Source organism: Mauremys reevesii, linkage group 1 (genome assembly GCF_016161935.1).
Source record: "Mauremys reevesii isolate NIE-2019 linkage group 1, ASM1616193v1, whole genome shotgun sequence".
Classification (NCBI taxonomy): Eukaryota; Metazoa; Chordata; order Testudines; family Geoemydidae; genus Mauremys; species Mauremys reevesii.
The window spans coordinates 295,965,635-295,984,910 of record NC_052623.1 but is presented as its reverse complement, the minus strand read 5'-3'; the positions used below and the strand labels follow the sequence as shown (position 1 = coordinate 295,984,910).

General features: G+C 39.3%; 1 protein-coding gene and 1 long non-coding RNA gene across 6 annotated transcripts in view; one reads left to right on the top strand and one right to left on the bottom strand.

Moving 5' to 3' along the window:
* Positions 1-19,276, top strand: part of CPSF6 (cleavage and polyadenylation specific factor 6) — a 49,694-nt gene that overhangs the window by 25,297 nt on the left and 5,121 nt on the right. The window contains exons 6-11 of one of the 5 annotated variants that reach the window (XM_039500810.1): positions 5,729-6,233; positions 7,704-7,796; positions 8,830-8,945; positions 9,308-9,461; positions 10,675-10,869; positions 11,014-11,031. In XM_039500810.1, the coding sequence (XP_039356744.1) occupies positions 5,729-6,233; positions 7,704-7,796; positions 8,830-8,945; positions 9,308-9,461; positions 10,675-10,864 (1,058 nt within the window). In that variant the 3' untranslated portion in view covers positions 10,865-10,869; positions 11,014-11,031. The remainder of the gene's footprint in view (positions 1-5,728; positions 6,234-7,703; positions 7,797-8,829; positions 8,946-9,307; positions 9,462-10,674; positions 10,870-11,013; positions 11,032-19,276) is intronic. The other 4 variants (XM_039500800.1, XM_039500821.1, XM_039500841.1 and 1 more) reach the window with 4 other exon arrangements.
* LOC120383167 overlaps positions 966-19,276 on the bottom strand; it is a 33,363-nt gene continuing 15,052 nt past the window's right edge. The window contains exon 3 of the long non-coding RNA XR_005588360.1: positions 966-1,312. This is a non-coding gene — a long non-coding RNA (uncharacterized LOC120383167). The remainder of the gene's footprint in view (positions 1,313-19,276) is intronic.

The following is a 19,276-nucleotide window of genomic DNA, read 5'->3' as shown; positions in this document are numbered from 1 at the left end:
TCCCAACACCGTTCCCTCCCAGCACCTTCTAGGGGTAAGCTGTCCCTAATCCTGTCATCCCGATCACCTCTGGTCCGCTGCCAGTCCCAAGAATTCCGGCACCGCATGGAGGCAGAAGCAAGTACTGCTCGACCAGGGTCTCCAAGAGAAGACTCCTGAGTCTAAAGGGGAGCCTTACGTGCAACTGAAAGCCCGCCACCAATACCTGGCCAGCGGGTCACTGGCCTATGCAGTGGCCTTACTGGAACCGCTGGGGGTTTCCCTTGGTACCAGATCCTCCCTCCCATTGTTCCTACTCGGTGGTTTCTGAGAGACTGGCTACTGCTCCTTCCCACTTGGCACCGGACCCCCACTCTAGTACCGACATTCAGGAGATGGCTCCAGATGTAGCTGAAGAAGAGGAAGGAGCCCCTCTTCCGGTGCAAGCATCCTTCTCCGCAGACGAGGTTGTTGTGGGACCCCATAGCCTGCTTCCACACGATGATTTCAGGACCCATCAGGACCTTCCGAAGTGGGTAGCTGCGAACCTGGGTCTTGAAATTGAGCAGTTCAGAGAGATATCACACAGCCTTATTGGTATCCTGGTTTCAGCAGCTCTCTTCAAGGTGGCCTTACCCATCAATGAAGTGGTGATGGGACTGGTCAAGGTGACTGGTCCATCTCTGCCCCCCACCTCAGAGGACAGAGGAAAAAGTATGTGCCAGCAAGTGGGTTCAGATACTTGTATTTGCACCCCCCTCACCCCTGGTCCCTGGTGGTGTCTGCAGCAAATGAGAGGGACAGACAAGGCCATCAAGTGCAACCCCCAAACAAAAAGACACTAAAAGACTGAACCTTTTTGGAAGAAAGATTTAATTGACAGGTAACCTTCAATTATGTATCTCCAACCAACAAGCTTTGCTGGGGAGATACAGTTATAATCTATGGGACTCCTTTGCTAAGTTTAAGGAATCCCTTCCCCAAGATTCAAGGCAGGAATTCACTGCTCTCATGGAGGAGGGTAAGAACATGGCCAAGACCTCTCTCCAGGTTGCTCTGGATGCTGCCGACTTGGCAGCCAGGACAATGGCCTCTGTTGTCACCATGAGACATTGTTCTTGACTCCAGTCCTCCAGGCTTCCTCACGAGGTCCAACAGTCTATTCAAGACCTCCCATTCAAAAGCTTCTCTTTTCGGGGAGTTGTCTGACATGAGACTTCATGGCCTGAAGGACTCAAGGGCCACCTTATGATCCTTAGGCCTTTACGTTCTGTCAGCTTCCAGGGAGCACTTCAGGCCCCACCAGCCATGTCAGTTCTCCAAGACAAGAGCCCTACAAAAGAAAAGAGAGAGGTTAAAAAATGTGCTAACCACTTCCATTCACCTTCAACCTCCCATTCGGATTTTCAGAGGTACTCCGGAGGGCCCAACCAAGCCTTTTAAAGGTGTGCCCGAGGGTGCTGTATCAGTCACCATTTCGGATCTTCTTCCCCTTTTTTGTTTTTGAACCATCTATCCCTCTTTAGCCTAGCATGGTCATACGTAACATTGGACCGTTGAGTGCTGAGTACAATGTCTGTTATACTCTTCAGTTTTTATCCACCCATCCCTCCCATCCTCCATCCCTGTCCCTTTTCAGGGACCCTTCTTATGAGCAACTCCTCGTCTAGGAGGTACAATCCCTCCTACGAATGGGGGTTGTGGAGGAGGTTTCACAATTCTTGAAAGGAAGGGGTTTTACTCTGGTATTTCCTAATTCCAAAGGCCAAAGGGGACCTCTGGCCCATCTTGGACCTGCATCGCCTCAACAGATATCTCAAGAAACTGAGGTTCCGCATGGTTTCTCTGGCTTCCATCATTCTCTTCCTGGATCCAGAAGACTGATATACTGCCCTTGACTTAAAGAATCCATACTTTCACATTTCTGTCTTCCATGTTCACAGAAGACTTACCAGGTTTTATAGTGGATCAACACCACTAACAATTGCCGTCTGCGTTTTCACGAAGTGTATGGCGGTAGTAGCCGCCTTCTTCAGACGGCGAGGCGTCCAGGTCTACTGGAACCTCAACAACTGGCTGTTGTGTCGGTTGCAGGCTCACATACAGAACATCATCAGGATGGTCTAAGCCACCTGGTCTCCTGATAAATGAGCAGAAGTCAACTAGAGAATAGAATTTATTGGGGCGGTTTTCAATTCAACCCAAGCCACGGCCTTCCTGCCCAAACCTGATTCCATACCATGTCAGACCTGATATCCAGTGTCATGGTCCACCCAATTATGACTGCTCGTGCTTGCCTCAAGGCCCTGTGGCAAACCCCTTCTCTGCCCCCCCCCCACCTTAGGTATGGGACCACTGCTATGGGGGCACATGGTTGCATGTACTTACATGGTCCAGCACGCAAGGCTGTGCCTCAGACCCCTTCAGATGTGGCTAGCATCAGTATTATCCCCGAGCAGACACCACTTGGACTCGGTGCTCAGGGTCCTTCTCATGGTCCTCGCCTTCCTGGACTGGTGGATATCGGTAATGATGGATGTTCCCTTTGTTACCCCTCAATAGTTGGTAGCTTTGGTCTTGGACGTGTCAGACCTAGGGTGTGGAGCCCACCTCAACAACTTCAGAACTCAGGGCCTCTGGTCCCATGAAGAACTCTCCCTGCATATAAACATCAGGGAGCTCAGGGCGGTATGCTTAGCATGCCAAGTGTTCGTCTCCAGATCTCAGGTGAGATGCTGCAAGTCCTGACAGAAAGTACCGTGGCCATGTTCTATATCAGTAAACAGAAAGGGGCCAGATCTTCGACCCTGTGTCAGGAGGCCATCTGTCTGTGGGACTTCTTCACAAAGCACTCTATTCATCTCGAGGTGTCACATGTCCCTGGAGAATGGAATGTACTTGCGGATCCCTTCAGCAGATCCTTTTTCTCTCACAAGTGGTCCCTTCACTCAGAGGTCATCAGGTTCATCTTCCAAAGATGGGAGCTCCCCAGGTGGACCTGTTCACTACCAGGCAGAACAGGAAGTACCATCAATTTTGTTCCCTGCCCAGGCACAGCCCCGGCTCCCTCTCCGACACTTTCCTGCTCCTGTGGACAGATCTCCTATTTTATGGGTTTCCCTCAATCCCCATGTCCCTCGTAAAAATCAAACGGGACAAGGTGAGAGTTATTCTGATAGTCCGGTGTGGCCACGTCAACACTGGTTTGGTATGTTCCTGGATATGTCAGTAGCAACTCCACTCTCGCTCCCACTCCATCTGGACCTAATTTCAGAAGACCACAAACAGTTGCTTCATCCAAACCTCACCTGCCTGCACTGAACTGCATGGATGCTGCATGGCTGAACCCAGAAGAACAAGCTTGCTTAGAACAGGTCCGACAGATCTTGCTAGATAGTAGAAGGCCTGCCACTAGGGCTACCTACCTGGCCAAGTGGAAGTGCTTCTCAATTTGGGCTTCTCAATGTGTGCTCTCTCCATCTCGATCTTCTCTCCAGTCTGTCTTGGGCTGTTTGTTCCACATAATGCAGCAGGACCTGGCCCTCTCATCTGTCAAGGTGCACTTAGCAGCCATCTCAGCCTTCTACCTTCCAGTGAACAGCGGGTCATTGTTCTCCCACAAAACGACAGTACTGTTTCTCCAGGAGCTGAAGAGGCTCTGTCCTCAGCCCCGAACCACCACCCCCCTCCCCTTTCCTCCTGGGATTTAAACCTGGTTCTATCAAGACTCACGGTTCCCTCCTTTGCTTTTTTAGCATCATGCCCCCTGCTATTTCTCTCTTGGAAGGTCGCCTTCCTGGTGGCGATCACCTAGGCCAGAGGGATCTCTGAAATCAAGGCCTTTATGTCAGAACTGCCTTCTGCGGTGTTCTTTAAGGAAAAGGTCCAACTGCGCTCCTATCCAACCTTCCCACCAAAGGTGGTGTCACAATTCCATAACAACCAAGCCATTTTCCTAACGGTTGTCTTCCTGAAACTTCACAAGAACTCTGAGGAATGGCGGCTTCACTTGTTGGACTTTAGATGTGCCCTTGCTTTTTATGTTGAGAGGACTAAACCCTTCCTCAGGTCCACACAACTCTTTGTTGCAATAACAGAAAGGATGAGAGGGCTTCCTGTGTCAGCTCAGAGGATCTCATCCCGTATTGGGCTTGCTCTGGCCACCTTAACTGCTCACTCCACAAGAGCCCAGGCTTCGTAAGTAGCGTTTCTCGTGCAGGTTCCAATCCAGGACATCTGCAGAGCCGCAACCTGCTCGTTGATGCATACCTTCGCATCCCACCACACCAGGAGTAGGCAACCTATGGCACGTGTGCTGCCTTCGGCACGCGAGCTGATTTTCAGTGGCATTCACACTGCCCGGGTCCTGGCCACAGTCTGGGGGGGGCTCTGCATTTTAATTTAATTTTAAATGAAGCTTCTTAAACATTTTTAAAACCTTATTTACTTTACATACTACAATAGTTTAGTTATATATTATAGACTTATAGAAAGAGACCTTCTCAACTCGTTAAAATATATTACTGGCACACGAAACCTTAAATTATAGTGAATAAATGAAGATTCGGCACACCACTTCTGAAAGGTTGCCAACTCCTGCACTACACCATCACCCAATGGGCCTGAGACGGTAGTAGTTTCGGAACAGCATTGTTGCAGTCAGTATGTCTGTGAACTCCGAGCCTATCTCCTTGGGTACTGCTTGTGAGTCATCTAACATGGAATGACATGAGCAAGCACTCGAAGAAAAAACGGTTACTAACATTTTGTAATTGTTCTTCAAGATGTGTTGCTCATGTCCATTCCATGACCCACCCCTTATCCCTCTGTTGGAGTTAACCTGCAAGAAGGAACTTAGAAGGGTGTGGCTGGTGGCACCCCTTATACTGGCGCATAAGCTCACGGCTCTTGAGGACATTTGAACCAGCCCAATGAATACCACTGCAGGAAAATTCTCTGGCAATGGTGTATGCGGCGCACACACACACCTAACATGGAATGGACATAAGCAACACATTTTGAAGAACAACAGTTACGAAAGGTTCGTAACTATTTTTTCCTATTGCATATTAGCTTGAATGTCACAGCACTTGAGCTTTAACTCATGCCCTCTGACAGACCAGCTAGCTCGAGTTTAAAACACCTCTTCACTTGAACTAGAGATTTTTGTGTGTGGATGGGAGCTGATACTGCAGTGAAGAGAAACCCTCTGTGCGTTGTGGGGCAAGTTTAAGTATCTCTAATAAGTATGATCATGCAGCGAAATGAGTTGTCTGTAACATTCAGATTTAAATGAATACTGAAACTAAAAATCATTAATTTAAAAAAAGAACTGAAAGCAGATTTGAGTGCTGCTCCCAGCCTTAGTTTTCCTTAACAATACTTGTGGATTTACAATCACTTTTCTGTATTTAAATGTATATATTTTCTTTCTCTATGAAAGACCCACACAAACAGCAAGGTTAACTGACTTAAATCTTTTCCAGTACTAGTAGCCTTTGGTGTTACTTGTATGAATAATAAGTGCTAGATTTCCAGACAGCAATATGACTTTAATAAGATATTAATAGTGTCCCTTTACATGTTAATAGTCAAGTACTTGTTTGAACTTTATCAAATGATAATTTGCTTTTTCCAAAGGTGGGAATACATAATCTCTCATGCACATCAAAATTGTTCAGTGAGACTTGCAAAAGTTTGGTTAAAATCTAATTATGGAAATAACTTTATTTTCCCATTTTTCTTTCAGCTGGACAAACTCCACCACGTCCACCTCTAGGTCCTCCTGGTCCCCCAGGCCCACCAGGTCCTCCACCTCCTGGTCAAGTTCTTCCACCTCCATTAGCTGGGCCTCCTAATCGTGGTGACCGTCCACCACCACCAGTTCTGTTTCCTGGACAACCCTTTGGTCAGCCTCCGCTGGGTCCACTTCCTCCTGGTCCCCCACCTCCAGTTCCAGGCTATGGCCCCCCTCCAGGTCCACCACCACCACAGCAAGGTCCACCTCCGCCTCCCGGCCCTTTTCCCCCTCGTCCACCTGGTCCACTTGGGCCTCCCCTGACACTTGCTCCTCCTCCACATCTTCCTGGGCCACCTCCAGGTGCTCCCCCACCTGCTCCACACGTGAATCCAGCTTTCTTCCCCCCACCAGCCAATAGTGGCATACCTACTTCAGACAGTCGTGGTCCACCACCAACAGATCCATATGGCCGACCTCCACCTTATGACAGGGGTGACTATGGTCCACCTGGCAGGTGAGTGCTTTTAGCACATTTATTCCATGTAGGAGGCATCAGATTCTTTTTGGCTTTTAAGTAGCTTCTTTTCCACTTTCTTCATTAAAACATCTGTCAGAATGTTTTTATAGGTGTGGCAGCATCCTCAGATGCAGTGTCCTTCTCTTCCTCTTTTTCCCCCTTCAACTCAGACCTCTGTCTGCCTTCACTTTTTGTAATCTTGGTATCATTTTTGACCTTCTCCAACATTTTCTATTTCTATCTGGCACTACGTCTGCAATGGTTTATTTATGCTTTTTCCTCAGCTATATCTCTAGAAAACTTCACCTTCATCTTCTCTTACTCTATGTGGCAACTGTCTTCTCATGGCCTTCCCAAGTCCCAGGTCTGCAGACTCCATCCTATGCAAAATGCTGCTGTCCTTTTTCTTAACATTTATATAGTTCAGTATTTGTAAGTACAGTATAGTACAAAGAACCACGACTATATCACTCTCATCTTCATGCAATGCCACTGGCCCCCATTTTTGTCAGGATTGGAATCCTTGTTACAAAAACCCTCCATGGATTTTCTCCACCTCTGGGACTTTTAATTTCCTTCCTCTCGCATCTCTATTTGCTTATCAAGTACCAATCTTGCTATAGTTGGTGCAAAATCCTTCTCTGCAACTCCTGCTATCTGGAACAGCCTTCCTGATTCTCAAATCTTATCTGTAATATCTCTTCTCCTTTGCCTATACCAGGGGTTCTCAAACTGGGGGTCGGGACCCCTCAGGGGGTCGTAAGGATATTACCTGGGGGGTCGTGAGCTGTCAGCCTCCACCCCCAAGCCCCACTTTGCCTCCAGCATTTATAATGGTGTTAAACTTATAAAAAAGTGTTTTTAATTTATTGGGGGGGGGGGTCGCATTCAGAGGCTTGCTGTGTGAAAAGGGTCACCAGTACAAAAGTTTGAGAACCACTGCCTATACCTGTTAGTTTCTTTATACCTCCACTGTTGTTTATTATCCATTGTATTTGTGTTATACTCTGTAAAGCATTTGGGGACAGTATGTAAGAAAGGCACTGTACAAAATGAAGTTTTATTGTATTTACATATAGATCTTATGAGTTACATTGGTCAGACTTCCAGTGTGAGGAAGACATGCGTATTCTGTCATTTTATTGTTTCTGTTTGGACATTGGTTCTGGTTCTTCCAATTATGGAATTCATAAGTAAAAATCAATTATTTATAAATGTAATGTTCATATAGAAATTGTATGGATATTTAGAGCATTTGGCATAATTACCTTATATATAATCGTAATAAACACCAGGTCTTTTCTGGTATCCAAGATTGAGGTTGTCCACAGTTCGTAGAAGGATGGGGGAGGAAAAGGGTGGGAGAACAAGAAAGAACCACTGCACTTGCTGTCCAATTTTTTCATTATCATAATTTCAAAATTACAATCCATAACTATTTAAATTGTCATTAATTATATATCATAGGCGTTTCACTGGAAATAACATGTCCATAAGAGAACAATTACATATTCCATTGTATTGGAGGCATACGAAAAATAATACTCAAAACTCAGGGAGGTATGAATTTTTAGACATTTCCTCTTATGCTAAACTGGCTATAGGATCTTGTTCCACTTCTTGCTCTTAAGAGGATAGCATTGCTTATCATTCTGCATTTTCTTTCTACCAGAATAACTAACACTATTTTAGTAATAATATCCAGCAGTGAGCCAGTTTAACAGTCTCATTAACATCATCCTCCAGATATTCTATATAACAGAGACTGGCTGATAGAACACTGCAGAATTGGATGGGAAATTTTTTATCCCCATTTTGTATAGGTTAATTTCCATTTCTCTGGAAACCAAATACACATGATCAATAAAATATTTACAGCATTCAGGGAGAGTACAAGAATTCCCTTTTACAACCCTAAGTGTAAGCTTGACACTTTCTCCTTAAGATTTCTTGTTAAAACATTAAATCGGAGCACCCTTGAACTTGAGCAGAAAAATATTGGAAATTAAAGCAGAAATAAAATCTTTGAAATGTTATTCAGGAGGTGGAGCATTAATAATGCTAGACCAAATTTACTTCATCTGCTGCATAACTTAAAGTCCTGATGTGATAGTTAGAGCAGGGGACTGGGAGCCAGGAATTTGAGTTCTAATCCCATTTTTGATACAAATTCCATCTCTGACTGTGGGCAAATCACCTGACTCCCCTGCCTCAGTTTCCCCATCTATACAATAGGGATAATACCTGCTGGTGTTATAGGTATGTTGTGAAGATTAGTTACAATTTTGTACAGCATTTTGAAGATGGAAAGCACAATATAACTGCTTCTAAATCTTCAATATAAATGGATGATCAAAGATAGCTTAAGCACATTTACACAGCAGATGTTTTAATGGTAATGTACTTTTTTTTGCCTGCAAGTTTTGTACCATAAAACTTTTTAAAAATTAAAAACAAACAACCCCCCCCAAAACCTGCTTTCTGTCCTGTTTGTCACTTTGCTTAAAGTTGCAAACTTGAGTTGTTGATAACTGCAATGCTATCTTCACAAGCTTTGAGTTACTTTTTTAAACTTTAGTTTTTTTAATTGCAGAGAAATGGATGCTGCAAGAACACCTTTAAGTGAAGCAGAGTTTGAAGAAATCATGAATAGAAATAGGGCCATCTCAAGCAGTGCTATTTCAAGAGCTGTGTCAGATGCCAGTGCTGGTCAGTAAATCTTTAGTGTCCCTCCTGGTCCATCCCACTAAAAGCAATTTTATATAATTTCCCCCTGGGAATCTTGGAGATGTGATACCACTTTGTGTTTAAAAAAAAAAAAAAGAAAAGAAAAAAAATCAGAGTGCCATCTTGATTGTAGATATTTCTTGTGACTGACGAACTATACTCAAATTAGATGTATATGGACACTTGCTGGGTACAAACATAGACCATAGCTGGTCCACAGAAGTGGCTTCAATGGCTGTTGCAGAGCAGACCAGCTGTCAAAGGATAATAGTTTTACAGATAGATTTTTATTACATTTTAGTCTCTTTAATCAACTAACATCAAATTTACTTTCTTCTTTTCAGGGGACTATGGAAGTGCTATAGAGACCTTAGTAACTGCTATTTCCTTAATTAAACAATCCAAAGTATCTGCTGATGATCGTTGTAAAGTACTTATTAGCTCTCTGCAGGATTGCCTTCATGGAATTGAGTCTAAGTCTTATGGTTCTGGATCAAGGTAAAGCTTTCCTGTTTCATTCACTAGCTGCACTCTAAATAAACGACCTATAAAGGATAGGAGAAAGGTGTTTTATCCTCATTTTACAGATGGGGAACTGAGGCACAGAGTAATTAAGTGACTTGCCTAAAGTCACACAGGAAGCCTGTGATAGTGCTAGAAATTGATCTTAGATCTCCTGAAACCTAATTGATTGTCCTAAAGACAAGGCCATCCTTCCTCCCCAAACTGACCTCTGTAGCCTCATTTTAAATGTAATTTTAATTAGAATTATATTTCTTTACATGCTGCAATAATAACATGTAAACATCAAAACAAAATTAATTACAAACTTGGGAACAGATTAATATATAATCATGATTATGAATGTAGTTATTAAAATTAATTTATAAATTATACAAAATCAGTTATCTGAATTCTTGTCTAGATAATTGTAAATGGCAAGAAAATTGGATAATGTTCTTCTGTTATCATTATAATTATGTGTTAAGGCTACTAAGAGAAGACATGAGGGAAAAGGGCAGATTGAAGTCCATCAGGCTTCACCCAATACTAACCAGATATTCATATTTCTTCTAGAATTAACCCCCTATGGAATTTGGACAGATATTCAGTTTGTAGTCAGTCCAGATACTGTACTAATAGTGTAATTTACTGATATTCACATTCAAACAAATGCAATACCACTGTCTCCACAAACTTTCAATACCTAAAATGGCTGCCACACTTGCAGCAGCCATTTTAGGTTGGATGCATTCCCATGAGCAGCTGTCTTGTCATCCTCTCCTCAATTTTTTCCACCTCCTTCCTTTCTCCTTTCAGTCCCCAATACTAGCACATCTCCTCAAATGGTAAGTGCAGGAAACAGAAAGTATTGTGCTTCATCTGCTGCTGGAATCCTCAAAAGTAAAGAAGAAATGGGTTTAATTTGGAAAAGTAGGAGTAGGGTACTTATTCAGTATTCTTTGAATACCAAGTCTGCACTATTAAGTATTTGGTGGCTGCATGAAATAAAAAAACAGATTCACCCCCTCTGTGCACTATACACATATGCATCTCTGTATCAAAACAAACATGTCTTTTTTTTTTTTTTCTTCTCCACATTCTTGCTTGCGCATTTTCATTTTATTAAACAGGCAGAACGTAACACACCTTAATTTTCTGGTGTTGTGTGTGTATTTTCAGTAAAAATTAATTAAGTGATTTCTTTTAGAAGACGTGAACGGTCAAGAGAGAGGGACCACAGCAGGTCAAGAGAAAAAAGCAGGCGTCACAAGTCCCGTAGCAGAGATCGCCATGATGACTATTACCGGGAAAGAAGCCGTGAACGAGAGAGACATCGTGATCGTGATAGAGATCGTGATAGAGAACGTGACAGAGAACGAGAGTATCGCCATCGTTAGAGAAGGTGGGCATTTCAGTTTTATGTTGTGTAGCTTTGATGGGTACTTGAATTAACAGTAACTACTTTGGCTTTGGGATTATTTATACAGTAAATATGTACACTTAAGTGTAGTCCAGCAGTATGTATTGAATCCTTTCCTTCTTGTAGAATCTGAAGAGAACTTTGGTAAGTAATGACAGGTAACTATTTTGACTTGAGTGGGTTTTTTTCTTTTGCTAATTGCATGAATATGTAATTTCTGTGGTGTGGTGTCAATCTTTTTCAGTTTTTATGGACGAGAGGATTTAAATATGTTACTGAAAAGGCAGTAGTAAATCAGACTAATCAAAAGGAGTCTGTTCTTGCTTATCTAAACTCTGAAGATTAGGATACCCACAACTCTTAATCACATTTTGCAGTTTCATTTAAAGATTTAGAAATGTTTAAATTGTGATTATTTCATTGTAGGCAGTACTTACATATATAAAATCCGAAGGCCTAAGTCCCACAGAGCTAGCTAAGTTCTTATACAAGTGAATTTTCTGTTGGTTGCAATGAAAGTTTTGCTCGAGTAAGGACTGAAACAGGATGTGGCTCTTTCTTTTATAAAATGTGACCTCTTAATATTTCCTGGTCCGTGAACGAAATTCAGGTGTTGTCCCCTTTCAGTTGTCTGTGCTGCACAATTGGTGATAGAATTTCTGCCTATAATCTAAAGATTGGTGAACAAATGTAAACACCGGGAATGGGTTTTTTTAAAAATTATTTTACACTCACTAAATGTTTCAGACATCCACAGTCCTTTTATGGATTAAACTTTATTTAAAAAAACAACCAACCTTGTAATTACCTGTAGAGTAGCACTTTGGGTAGACACTTAAAGAACTCTGGCTAGCCACTGAAAAAATGTCAGTGTAAATATGCAGTGACTATATAACTTAGTTGTATACACAGTTTGAGGAGCTTGAATTGAAATTGCTTGATTTTTTTCTTGAATTTGACAATTGAAACCAAAACCTTTCTGTGTTTGTCATTTGGAAGTCATAATCTTTTCCTATCTTTGCGTATTTAGAACAGTTCTTTAATATACTATGTTAAAAGTCCCACTAGGAAGAAATGTCTCCTGACTGTACTTTATTCTTATGTTTACCTTACAAATTTGAGAAACAAAGTTTTAATGTGGCATTTAGTCATAGAAATTCATTCAAAAGACATTGATATAGTTGGAGCAAAACTATTCTGAGAATCATGAAAATCTTAGTAAGCCTTAAGTAAAAAGAGTTATATAAGCCATTTAAAGTGAATGTCAGTTTTTCTTGGAACACCTTATAGCATTTCTGTGCACTAGAGACCCAAGTCTGACCTTAAAATATCTGATCCCACTTAATATTGGGACAATATGTATTGTCCTTGGTTCATGCATTCCTAGTGGCTGATCCATACAGTAATGGCCTATGGAAGGGGAATCAGAGGCAGTTAAGTGAAGTTGGCAGTCTTAATATACCTTCATTGCTTAAGTGACAGTGGCCACGGTTTTACTTTGTACAGTGTACTATTTTAGTACAAACATTTCCTGGAATTGTAAAAAAATTATTCACCATGGTTGCTAAGCATAAAATGTCAGAACAAAAAGTTTCAAATTTACATGATTGAATGTGGTTTCTTTCATTAAAGCGGATTTTCCTTAGCTACCACAAATTTGTTTTTAAATGTACAGTAGAACCTCAGAGTTACGAACACCCCGGGAATGGAAGTTGTTCATAACTCAGAACAAAACATTGTGGTTGTTCTTCCAGAAAAGTACAACTGATCACTGAGTTAATACAGCTTTGAAACTGTACTTTGCAGGAAAAAAATGCTGCTTTCTTTCTCTCTCTCTCTCTCTCTCTCTTTTTTTTTTTTTGTAGTTGTCGTTTAACACAATACTATACTGTATTTGCTGCTGCTGCTGCTGCTGCTTTTTTTGGTGGTCTCTGGTACTTCTGGTTCCAAATAAAGTGTGTGGTTCACTGGTCAGTTCGTAACTCTGGTGTTCATAACTCTGAGGTTCTGCTGTATTTAAGTGCTACACGTAGGTAGTATTGTGTAGGAGGTAACCCAGATGAGCTGAATGATAGTTGCATTTCCAAGGCTTTCACTTCTTCAGTGGGAGATGAGTAAATTATATTAAATACTGTTAATTTGAAGTTCCCTAAATAAAAATTAAGATGGGAAGTTACTTTGGATGCACTTGATTGTTGAAGCTTTATATTTTCATGTATTCAGACCAGGTGTCTGTATCATGGAACTTCTATACTAAGTATAGATATATTTTCTCCCACAAAGTGTCTGAGGGAACATGGTTGCATTTAGTACTTACCATAACACTGTTTTATTTATTTATTTATATGCTTGCACATTTTAAGCATGCTGTGTGAGATTATCTGAATTATTATTTATTCAACTCTGAGTACACATGGGATTTACATATGCAACCTCCCTTTAAATTTGTGTGTTGTGCACCAGGACTTTCATTAGAATTAAGTGGAGTTGAGTAGATATATTCCCCTTCATCAAGAGGAAAATAGACTGCAATAACTTTTTATTTAAAGGACAGATTTAGTGAACTACATGCAAATGAGAAGTTGGTATTTTAAAAGATAAATTGTAAACAGTTTGTCTTGTTATTGTCCTTTTAAAGAAGGGCTTAATTTTTGTAGTTTTTGTTAAGTACTTAATTTCAGTAATCTTCTGGCGTGTGTTTCATTTTCACCAGGATATATGTTTTTATACTTTTTTTGGGGGTGGAGGAGGTTTGCATTAGATTTGTTTATGAACAGTAACCAAAGGTTCCCAGACACTTACTAAAATAATAGAAATACTGAGAGGAACATCACCCTTTATTGCTAGTGTTTTACAAGATAATGCGAGTTTGTCTGTGCCTAAAAGATATGAATGACAGTGGTTTTCCTCTCTTTATTCCCATGTAAATTTAGTAGTGCTGTGATACCCTGCTGGCATATTTTAACAAAAATGTTAAACATGCTCATTTTAGAAGGGTTTAAAAGTTCATTGTAAAGTTTTGTATGCTGTGAAACATTAATCAGTTTTTTATTACTCATTTTGTCATTTGTATCTACTTGCATTCATATAGCGGGATTAAATTTGAATAATGTTTTATACAGTTTTATTGAAAAAAAATCAAATGTACCATATCAAATTTTCACACTTCTGTTTGTACATTTAGAAATCAAAAACTAAGTTGTCAAACTGACTTATGCGCTTTCAGTTAGGCAGTTGGTCCTTATGTGCATTGCCAGTGTAATCTTGGCAAATACTTAATTTGAATGTTTTCCTGAAGTCTGTAGCTTTCGCTAGCGTAGTGGTATAATTATTAATGTAAAAGTGCAGAACGGTGGTTGATTTTTTTAAAAGTACAACTTGCTGATGTAAAATCTAGAAAATCAAGAACCTATGTGTTAATAATCAGAGGAATCTGATTTAAAGGAGGAGTAACACCAAAATGAACATGTACAAACAGAAAAGTAATGTAACTTCATCAACTTTAGCCCCTGATTTTTAGAAAGGTTTTAGTTTAACTGGTGGTTCAATTATGTATTTCAGCTATTACTGTCCCATCTTAATCTCACTGTCTGGATTTTAATAACTTCTGAATGTTACACATTATTTCATTTTATGTTTTTGTTATTTGGATAGCTGTTTTCTAATTGTATAATTTTTTTTGCACAATTAAACTGAATTTGGAATGAACTGCAAAGAGAAAAGTACACAAACATTGTAATATTCAATATGTATGTAGACTTTGTGCTCCATTTTTCATAACTTATTTCTCTTCCTGTTCTCAGACCACTGTAAGCAAAATCCTTAAGCCTTCTAGTGTACTTCTGGAGTATACAGTCCCAAAATAAAGTACTTGTGTCCATCTGTAGTAAAATAATCTTGAGCAGGGGTTCTCAAACTTCATTGTACCTCAATCCCCTTCTGACAACAAAAGTTACTACATGACCCAAGAGAGGGACCCAAGCCTGAGCCTGAGCCTACCTCCATGGGCAGGGACGCCAAAGCCTAAGGGCTTCAGCCCCAGGCGGGGGCCTATAACTTGAGCCCCACTATTCAGGGCTGAAGCCCTTGCACTTTGGCTTTGGCCCTGGGCGGTGGGGCCTAGGCTACGGCCTTGAGCCCCAGCAAGTCTAATGCCATCCCTGGCAACCCCATTAAAAAGGGGTTGTGACCCACTTGGGGGTCCCGACCCACAGTTTGAGAACCGCTGATCTTGAGTATTAGTATCACTTTAAAAAAAACAAAAAACTCACACAACTTGTCCTTTCTGTGTCTGTAGAAGAATATTGTACTTGATAATACATTGTTACAGGTAGATTCCTGTTTTCCATGGAAAATAAAGATGAATGCTCATAAGATTGATAAGCACTTCACTTGTTAAATGTCAGATAAATGAGCCTGTTTTTTGAAAACTTGCAATTAATAGAAAAATATTTATTTTGCAGATTGATTGTTTTATTATTAAAACGAATAACTATTAGCGTATCTCAAACAATACAGCAGTACTGTTCAGTGCCTAACTGCACTAAGCAATTTGGCATTGTTTCAGTGATAGTTAATTTTGGAGATATTGCTGCCATTTTTCTCAGATACACCTAGTCTCTGATTTTAAAAAATATTGTACTTGGGGAAACATGATGTTAATTTGGAAACTGAAAAAGATGGCAACAGCTATAGAATGTGCAATATTATGTCTTTCTATTTCCTTATACTATGAAAACTCTTTACTTCTGTCAAATTAATAGGCCCTTTTTTTGTAGAGCTAGAATTCCTCATAAGAGGTATCATGCTTTTTGTACATTTGGTTGAATTCATGAAACTCATTCTGGAGGAGAGAGTGTAAAAGAGAAGCTGTACCTCAGTGGTATGCTCTTCCTTTTTTGCTTTATAAAATTTATTTTGTATTATTTGCGACTGCCTCAATGCTTTATGGGAGTGAGTAGTCTATCGTTTAAAAGTTTACAGTGCCTTTGAACAATTTCTGCACTTTCATCATCTCCTTCGGGGGTGCTCTGATAAAATATATGTTTGATTATTATTATTTTTTTTTAAAAAGCAAAACTAAAATCTTGCCTATTAACTCTTTTCAAATGTATAATGGTATACCGTTTCTCAATCCTATTGGTATCTGATATATTTTTTTGTCTGCACACATTACTGCCTGGGTTTCATTATATTTCCATCTTCCCTACACCTTACATTATCTCTTTTCCCCTCAGTTGTACAGTCAATGTCGGACTGAAATTTGCACTGTGAAGCAGTTCCACAAGAAATGTATCTTTAAGGTGGCTGCTTTACATTTGAAAACTGTTAAAGGGTGGGCTGGATACAGTATTGTCCAATGAATGAATAAATTGGGTTAGGTTTTATCCTTTTGCTTACTGTGGTTTGAGAACTAAGTTTGTTTAAAAAATCCAACATATTTCCCTTTTTATGTTTCTCTGTGGCAGCTTGATCTGCCTTTGTGTCTTCCTCATACCTGAATGTGAAAGATACTTGCCTAACGGCTTTTTAATTTGTAAACTAAAACCTAGTTTCTTCTTTTCAAAGAGAGAAATTGCATTTTATTTTTTTTAATGAATCCTTATGAAAATTTTCTGTATTCTGTAAAAGGGTATATATTTCAGTATATTGATGTCATATTTTTAGTAGTCTGTTTTATTATAGGTAAAACACTGCAACATTAAAAATCTAATTTGTTAGGCAAATTGGTTAGAAAATGCAAATCTCTCTGCTGAACACATTTATGAACTAAGTTACCAGTTATTTTCAAAGAATAGACAATCTGGGATAATAGAAAAGGTTTAAAGTGACATGAAACTGGAGTTTGGGAATATATTTTCCTTTCATAATAGTTATTTTTGTGGAGTAGGGGTGGTTTTGGTGTCAACCTTAAAGTATACATTAAGGTTGAACAAAGGTATAAGGTAAGTACAGTAGTAATAGGTGAAGAAGCATAATATGTAAAAGAGTAGTGAAAGTAGTGAAAGAATAGTAGCATTTACACTAATGATCAACAGAGCTGAATTCATACAATGTCTTCTGACTTAAATTCAGAAGAGCAAGTGAATTTAGAGTCATGATTGAAACTGTTCTCTGCTCACTCTGTCGCATGTAAATGTTACTGAAAAATATAACACTTTTGGGAGGTATGTAATATTATGGACACTAGGTTGAGTTGAGGAATGAATTTCAGCCTTGAAACTGAATTTTTGTAAGATTTGATCTTTGTGTGTTAATTAATGATTTTGTTTGTGTATAAAATAAGATAAAAGGAGAACTTTATTGCAGTACATGAACATGTTAGGAACTATTAGTATGTGGAATAAATCTGTATTTTTACCTCTTTCCCCCTCCTCCCCCAAATGTGAATATATGATGATAGACTGTAACTTCCTTGAAATGGATACGTTTGGTTAGGGTATTGCATTTATTTAAAGGGCATATGCACATAAAATCTTTTAAATATAACGATAGAAGAGAGTTGTCATACTTTCATTTCATAGCTGTTAAAATACTTATATGGGACATGCAGAGGTTTAAAAAAAAATTTCAAGCTGCTACTGCAAGCTCCACCCAAAAAAAAAAAAAGACCTGTTGAGCCACGTTAAAAAATGTATATTAAAAAATGAAGATATTCTCACTCTGTATAGGAAAAACAAAAAAATGCCCAACACTGGCAAATTAAATCATTACATAAATATACCTTAAGAGGTAAGCAAAGTGTTTGAGACTACTTTTAGGTGATGTGGGGGGACGTAGACCAAGACCAAAGATTTAGCCTTAAGCAGGCTATTCTACAAGTAAGATATTTAAAATGTGAGGAAAAAAATCAGTTTTATTAACAGGAACACTGGAAAACTCTGTAGTGTATGGAAATAAGCAGTTCTTAGACAAAGAAAGAAGTGGCATTGCAAAAAGACGTTGACTAAAAAAAAAAATTCAATATGTAACCTTTTGCATTTCACCCTTTTTATAAGCTGTTTTGTACTTCAGTTTTCTACAAAGTAGAATGTTGAAAATGTTAATGCATACAGATTTATTTCCTACTATAGGAAGCATTACATCTAAGCTTGCTAATTAGCCAGAATATGTTGACAGGTTAGTTTTTTTTTAATGAGAATTTATACTAGTTTGGGGAATTTTAGTGTTTTATGTTTTGTAATTTGTAATTTAGCTTCAGTATAATCTTGACAGTCTCTTAGAATCTGCATAGTGCCCTAAATTAAAAAGTGGTGATCCTGTACAGGTTCTTCAAAAGTACCTGTGATTCTTTATGAACTCTAGAAAATCTAGCAAACTCTCCCATTGGACTCAAACTTTTTATGTTAGTATTGTAAATCAAATTGATGCTTTTGGATCTGTTAACTGTCACTGTAGCAGTGCTGAAAGATCCACTATTTCTGCACAGCATTGTATTGCAAGAGCAGCAAATTCTGACATGCAGTCTCGCAGCTGTCATTTATTTATTTGCTCCTCTGAAACATTGAGATCCCTTGTTTGCATTAATAACTTGGCTTTCAATTGCAAATGTTTGTTTTGCATGCAGGTGACACTTTAGTACTACTTTTCTATTGAAAAATCGAGTTTTAAAAGCAGCTGTGGGGATCTGGTCTCTTTTGGAGGAGAGAATCCCCAAAGGAAGTCACTAGTCAATACATTTGTCACTTGATAGAAAAGGTCTTCCAGGCACTAGTTCAAATTTCAGTGATTCTGCTGTATGCAGACTGTAGTATATAGATGATAAATTCTTTTTTGTTTATTTTATTTTATTTTTTTAAATCAAACATTACCGGTCATTCTGGGGGAAGGAAGGACAACTAATTATCTATCATCCATACAATACAAGTTTGCTACCTAATTATCTTGAACCATTTTAGTAGTACAAGAATCCTTATGACAGCTGTGCATTGGTGTGTGTTCATGAAATTGCTTCTCTAAATGTCTGATTTTTTTTTTAAATGACCGGTTAATGTGTTTGGTTCTTTTAAGCAACTTGATTTAAATTCTTATGAAGTTGTTGAATGTAGAAATTGTGACCTATTGATAACGTACAGTTAACTAGTTGTGTTTTGTAATGGAATTTAAATGAAGCATCAGTGAATGGAATTATACCATCCAAGTATTATGTGAGCTCTACAATTATATTTAAACGAGTTGTTGTGATTCCTTTTAGATACATTGATTGCTGAAATAATTAGTCTAACTAGGATGTAGGGTGTTCTGTTTTTTTGTTTTGTTCTTGTGTGGGAAACCTGAATTCTCATCTGTATTGTATTTTTTTTAAGCAAAGTGGGTTTTTGTAATTGTGACAGTACTTTTTTTTTAAATCCAGAGCCCCTATTAATTTGTTAGTTTCCAAATTTTGTAA